General features: G+C 57.2%; 1 protein-coding gene across 1 annotated transcript; it reads right to left on the bottom strand.

Annotated features, from left to right (window-relative positions):
* Nucleotides 1–4,528: 4,528 nt before the first annotated feature.
* On the bottom strand, nt 4,529–5,958 carry NOG (noggin). The gene has a single exon (XM_036342124.1). The coding sequence runs from the start codon at nt 5,923–5,925 to the stop codon at nt 5,227–5,229; it is 699 nt and encodes a 232-aa protein (XP_036198017.1). The 5' UTR covers nt 5,926–5,958; the 3' UTR covers nt 4,529–5,226.
* Nucleotides 5,959–6,836: the final 878 nt, after the last annotated feature.

Consider the following 6,836-nt stretch of genomic DNA (forward strand, 5'->3'; position numbering starts at 1 on the left):
GACTGTGTCTGCTCATTTCTGTGTCCTGGGTATAAAGGACAGCGTCTGGCCTATAGAAAGTGCATGTGGTAGATTGAAGGTGGCCCCTGATGCTTTGCTGCTCTCACTGAGAGATGATGTCTAATTCCCCCTCCTTGAGTTTGGACTGGTCGTAGAGACTTGCTTAGCCAATAGACTGCAGTAGAGACAATATTGTGGGACTTTTGAGGCAATGTCATAGGTCCTGGGGGCTGGGCATGGGATGGAGGGGATCAATGGGGGGGGGGGGGAAAGAGGACATCTGTAATACTTTCAGCCATAAAGATAAATTAGAAAAACACTTTAACATAGGATGGACCCAAGCCAAGTGAGAGCAGGCGGTAAGATCTGAAAAGCAGGCTGAAGCCAAACAATGGAGGAACTTGAATGCCAACTAAGGGCACTAAACTTTATATTTCAGGCAATAGGGAGCCATTGAGAGCTCTGAAGAGGGCAGGCACACCGTTAGAGCACTACTGCAAAGGAACTATTTCTTTATTCCACAGTTTTTGAGCATTGTTCTGGTTATCTATTAGGCCTGGGTCCATCCTATGGTCCAGTTTGTTTGAGCTGTTTCCCAAGGACACAGATTCTTATCCAACATCCTGTCTCTATCTATTCTGCTTTTTCCATCTAAAGGCCCTTTCCTCTCACATCCCCACCACAGTAGGCTGACATTCACCTTGTTCTTTGCGACTTTAGTCAGATGCCTTTCCTGGCTGCCCAGTCCAGCAGTGAGCCCTCACCATCTGGCCCAGGTTTGTTTATCTCCTCTTTCACCACTTGCCCTGCTCTTCATTTCTTACCTCCTCCATTACATTACAAACTCCTTGTGTGTGTGTGTGTGTGTGTATGGGGGGGGGGGAGTCAGAGGGACATGAGGGAGAGGGGTCCTGGCACGTAATGGGGTGTACAGAAATGTTCTGTGTGGCTCCCCAAGCACGGATCTTTACAGAGCTACAGAAAAAGCAGAGGCGGTAGTATTAGCTCCAATTTTGAATCATAACTGTATCACTTACTGTGTGGCTTTGGGTAAGGTGCTTAAACCCTCTGAGCTCCAGCTCCCTTATTTGGAAACTAGAGACCTGGGATGAGAATGGGTGTAAAGGGCCTACTCAGTGCTTGGCATAACAGGCACCATTAACAGCTGGCTTGTGAAGAGGGATAGCAGAACGGTTGATCAACTCCCTGATGATCAGTTGTCATTATGTCAATTATGGAAAGCACTCTCCCTGACCAAAATAAGAAGAGCAATAATGCAAAGATAAACAAAGAACGAAGAAAAAGTGAGCTGTGGAGAGGCGCCGTGGCGACCCCTTAGAGAACCACCACTACACGAATCAGCGTGACCCTCAGCAAATCCCTTGTGAGGCCTCAGTCTTCTCATCTGTAAACTGAGGGGTGGGCATTGGAATCTAAGCTCCCCTCCAGCTCTGACATTCCAAGAGCATTAAAGAAAAAGGATGAATCACTCCTTCAAAATACCAATATGGGCTGGGCCCTCCCCCTGCCGTCCCCATCCAGCCCAGCTAAGAGCTCTTAATACACAGCCAGCCTCCTCCTGCAGCTGCCACCAAACTTCAACCCTCTTTCCCAGGAGTCTCACCAGCAAGACTGATAATGGACCCCTGGCCTTCCCCATCTCAACAGGGAACCAGATCCCATTCCCAGACTCCCCTCCCCCAGGGGGCTGGCTTTCCGTGGACATTTGGCCTCAGTGTGCTTTGTGCATGAGGCGTGGGGCGTGTGGGAAGAGCGGAAGGAAGGAACAAAAGGAAGAGTTACAAACAGAGGGTTGATGAGTGAATTCTTGCAGTCACGGCTGGAGGGCGGGGGAGATGGGCACCTTGCTCCTCTCTTCCAGGGATTGCGAAAAGGTTGATGTGTCTGCACCAGTAATAGTTATAAATCTCCATCTCGGGGAGGCATGGTCCCAGCAGCTGCAGACATTCATGGACACAGGCTGGCAAAGCCTCAGAAGACACCCAGATCCATTTTCCTCCTTACAGGAGATGGGCACTAGGTGACCGCAAAGGACAGTGTTCTTGCCTCTCTGCCCAGAGCTCTCCACTCCTTTCCGTGTGGATGCTATTATTAGTATTATCAACATTAATAATGATAGAGACGGAACCGGCTGTGCCTTAGTCACAGTGTTCGGGAACCAGCACCTCCTTGGCTCTCTCCTGGGACTGCCTGGGTCCTGCCGGGTCCTCTCTCCCCGTCTGGAGTGGCTCCGCTCCTGGCCTTAGAGCCTGTCTGTCCGGTGGTCCGTCTATTGCAGGTCACCTCTGCAGCCGGTCCTCCTAGCTCACACCGGCTCCTGCTCTGAAAGCCGAGAAGCTGGCCGGCTGCGAGCGGGTTTTCCTAGTGGGCAGGGGTGGGGAGGAGGGGCGCGGGCCGGCGGGCGGGCGGAGGGAGGAGGGGGCGTCGCGGAGGGGAAGACCTCGCATTGTAATCCAATGACATTGCCAACGTGGGGGTGGGGGCGCTGGCCTCGGCGCGCTCGCGGAGTTTTGGCTGCCCGCCCAGCTGGGAATAACTCTCTTCGCATAATTCGCGTGTTTACCAGGCATGAAAATTCTTGCTTTCCCCCCTCCCGACCCCCCCCCCCCCGCCCCGACAAGCCCCCTCCTCCTCCCTCCTCCTCACCACCTCCACCTCTCGCAAAGTGAAACTCTGTCTAAAAAAATATTGGCCCGGGGCACAGAAAGTTTTGCATAAATTCATAAGTGATGAATGGCTGATTTTAACGTTATTTGGGTATTTGTCAGACCTTAACAAATATACATGGGGACGGCGGTTCATAAACTTAAACATCTCAATATCCCCTTTCTTCTGGAAATAAATTACGTTTGTTTGCCCGGCTTGGAGTCTTAAGGTAGCCGACATTAGGAATATTTTAAAAGCCATCATCCATCGAGCATGTCTCCCAGGCGCCAGGAAGATTAAATGAAAGAATCATAAGATGGAGGTCTTTAACTTTTAATCCTTTTACAATGAAGCCTCAGATAGTCGCGGGGGCAGGGTGCCCTCTCTGGGGGGAATAATGCCGTTATTCCTCGGCTCTCAGTTAATGAATACCCTAACGTCTGTCCCACGGCTGACGGAGGCAGCGCCGGGGAGGGGGCTCGGGCTCCGGGGCCAGGCTATTGAAATGAGGAGCCACCGAGGCTGCCTCGGGAGGGAAGAAAGCGCCCGGCTGGAGGGACCCGGCGGGCGGGGCCGGGGGCATTGAAACTGCGCTGGGGACTGGGCGCAGGTTTGAAATAATTAGCATAGATTCGCCGTGACTCCGGGGGGAGGGGGGGGAGAGGGGCGGGGGGGGGGAGAAGAGGGACGCCCGGAGGGAGGCAGGGAGGTGGCGGGGGGGGGGCACGGGGGGGGGCGTCAGGGGGGAGAAGTAGCAAAGGAGAGCGACTTTGGAGTCCAAGATAAATAAAGAGCCCGGAGCAGTGTCAGGAAGCGCCCACGTGGAGCCGCGCGGATGGGCGCCGCCGCGGACCGAGGCGGAGGGACGCGCGCGAGTCGAGCGCCCGCCCCGAGAAGTTGGCTTTCTTTCAGGAGTGGGGTGGGGGTGATGTTTTGCAGGTCCCTTGAAGGGCAAACCCCTGTCTAACCCAGAAGCGCAAAGATCTGGATCCTGATTTCCCCTCCCTCCCCACCCCCAGGTGGAGTAAGTGTCCAGAGCTGGGGTGCGGGGGGGGGGGGGCGGGGGTGCACCCCTTGCCCCACGGCAGAACCTAGTGATGGCGTTTTTTTTTTTTTTCTCAATCCAATTCGGACCCTCTGAAACCCTGACCCTCAGAGTCTTCCTTAGGTATTGGAGGGGGAGAAGGGAGGTGAGTGTCAAATCTCCCAGACATTAAGGCTGAGGGCCTGGGATTTGGGGGTGGGGGGTGGGTGTGGTGGGGCTCAGACTGGCAGGATCCCGGAGGCTGTGAGTGTTGATTCCAAGGGATAGCCTCAGCTTGGAATTACCAGCGTAATTTCCGGGCGTGCAAAGGGTTAATAAGGGCTGAATATTGAGGGGGGGGGGGTGGGAGGCAGGAGGGGTGGCGGGATCTGGGTGGGCGCGCTCTGATCTCTCCCCCCCCATTCCTCGGGGGTCAAGTTTCAGCGGCACTCCGCCCCTAGGGTAGGTGTGAAAGACACGTGTCCCCATTGTGAAGGGCCTGTCAGGCAGGACAAAGCGGCCGCCCACCCTCCCCCCTCCCTCGGCCCAGCCTGGGGTCAGCTCCAGGGGGCCGGCTGGGTGTCGAGGTCACGACAGGCCCAGGCTTTGGTGATATCGGGAGAAAAAGCTGGGCGACTGGGCGGAGGCCACGTGATGCTCAAGTGAGGGGTTGAGAATCCCCCCCCCCACCATGAAAAATTGCGTGGTCACCTCCATCACACCCGAAGAGGGGACGAGCCCCTTCTCCTAACAGCCGTAATAAGCACAGCGGCACCCCCTGCCCGCCCCCCCTTACCCCCCACCCCTCCCATCAATCACCAACACAGAGAATCGCAGTGTGGAGCCAGTCGATTTTAGTGGTTTTCTTTAATCCTGCTCTGCACTTCTTTCTCATTTACTACACGGGATATTATAAAGAATAAATAGCAGATACTCTTAATTTACAATGATTAGTCATTCCATTTGTTCTCTATATTTACAATAACTGTAAAATAACATTGAACTCTATACTTCTTCGAGGTCCAAGGAAAACCAAAAACACTTTCCGAAGAATGGAAAATAGCTTTTTAAAAGTCCTTCTACAAAACTTCTCCCCTCTCTTTGTACTTTAAGAAAAAAAAATAACTTTTCCCCCCTGCTTCGCCATGCGAAGGGCCCTGGAATATAAATAGCAGGTTAACATTATTAGCAACAACCAGAATAAGTCTCTCTTTTCTCTGTTCTTTTTTTTCCTTTTGCTTATTTTTTTTTAAAAATACAGTAGAAGCCGGTAACTTTTAACGTATAATACTGACCTTTTAATAAGTAAATTAAAACTGGGACCGTATATACACACAGATATACATTCCTACACAGTTAAACAGTGCATTACATGAACCAGAAAGCTAGGTCTCTGTAGCCAAAAAAAAAAAAAAAAAAAAAAAAAGTTCATTGAATCCCCCTCGCGAGAGGGTGGTGGAACCGGTTGGAAACGGTGCGGGGGGCGTCGGTGAGGATCGATCAAGTGTCCGGGTGCGGGCAGGGGGCCCCGAGTCCTAGCACGAGCACTTGCACTCGGAAATGATGGGGTACTGGATGGGAATCCAGCCGCAGCGCTGGCCCCCGCGCCGCTGACAGCGCCACCGCAGCACTGTGAGGTGCACGGACTTGGACGGCTTGCACACCATGCCCTCGGGCACGGAGCACGAGCGCTTACTGAAGCAGCTGCCCACCTTCACGTAGCGCGGCCAAAAGCGGCTGCCCAGGTCGTTCCACGCGTACAGCACCGGGCAGAAGGTCTGCGACCACAGCCACATCTGTAACTTCCTCCGCAGCTTCTTGCTCAGGCGCTGCTTCTTGCCCGGGGCCAAGCCCTCAGAGAACTCCAGCCCTTTGATCTCGCTCGGCATGGCCCCCGACGGCCGCTGCCGTAGCAGCTGGTCCAGCTCGGCCAGGTCCTCGGCACTCCCGGCCGACCCCCCGCCTCCGCCGGGCCGGTCCTCGGGGGGCGAAGTGGCCATGAAGCCTGGGTCGTAGTGGCCCCCAAGCAGCGAGCGCAGCAGCGTCTCGTTCAGATCCTTCTCCTTGGGGTCAAAGATAGGGTCCGGGTGTTCGATGAGGTCCACCAGGGGCAGGTTGTCGCTGGGGGCCGGGCGGATGTGGAGATAGTGCTGGCCGCCGGCCGGTGCCGCCCGCAGCCCCAGGACCACCACCAGGGCGTAGAGGGTGACCCCCAGGCTGGGGCAGCGCTCCATGCCTCCGGCGTGCGCCCGGGGCTGCTGCTTCGTTCCGCGTCCCCGGAGGAGAGCACGCCGAGCCCGCGGCGGCGCCGCGCTCCCCCGTCTCTCCGGCGGCCGCTCACCCGAGGCTGGGCAGGCGCAGGGCCGGCAGCATGAGTCGCCGGGAGAGCCCTTCGCGCAGCGCCGGCTCCCACCCGGGCGGAAAAAAGGCACACAAGTTGGCCGCAACTCCTCTCCCGGGTCTATTCGGGAAGGCGGCCGCGGCGGGGCATCCGAAATTACTCCAGGGCGACCGCAGGCGCAGGGGGCGCCGGCTCCTCGCTGCTTCCCCGAGCCGGCGGCGGCGCTGGGCGCGTGGACGAGCCGCTCTCCCCTCCTCCTCCTCCTCTTGCTGCTCCTCGCTCTGCTGCTCTGTGCAGCGCCGCTGGCCGAGCGGGTCCTGGGGCACTTCCCTCCGTCTGCTCCGGGCTCCGCGGCCGGCTCTGCCCGGCGGACTCCAGCGGCGGCGGCGGCGGCGGCGTCCGCGCACGTTGGCACCGGTTTGTCTGTCTCGCTGGGTCCAAGCCTTTAAATTTCCTGCACTTTCAGCTCCATCACCATGGAAACCACTGACTCTCTCGGCGTTGCCCCCTCCCCCTTCTTCCCCCCCAACAACAACCCCACCCCCCACTTCTCCACCCCCGAGGAGCTGGAGCGGCACAAGCTCCCGGGGAAGCCGCCTGCACTCGCGTCGGAGGCGGTGGCGGCGGCTCCGGCAGCGCCCAGGGCTGTGCCCCGCTGGACCCAGATGTCCCGGGAAGCCGACAGCCCGGCTGCCCGCCGGAGCTCACAGGCGGCGGCGGCGGCGGCGGCGACGGCGGCAGCGGCGGCGGCGGCAGCGGCGGTGGCGGCGGCGGTGGCGCTTGGCAGGTCTCCGCGCAATTTTC

This window comes from Myotis myotis, unplaced genomic scaffold (assembly GCF_014108235.1).
Source record: "Myotis myotis isolate mMyoMyo1 unplaced genomic scaffold, mMyoMyo1.p scaffold_m19_p_17, whole genome shotgun sequence".
Taxonomy (NCBI): Eukaryota; Metazoa; Chordata; class Mammalia; order Chiroptera; family Vespertilionidae; genus Myotis; species Myotis myotis.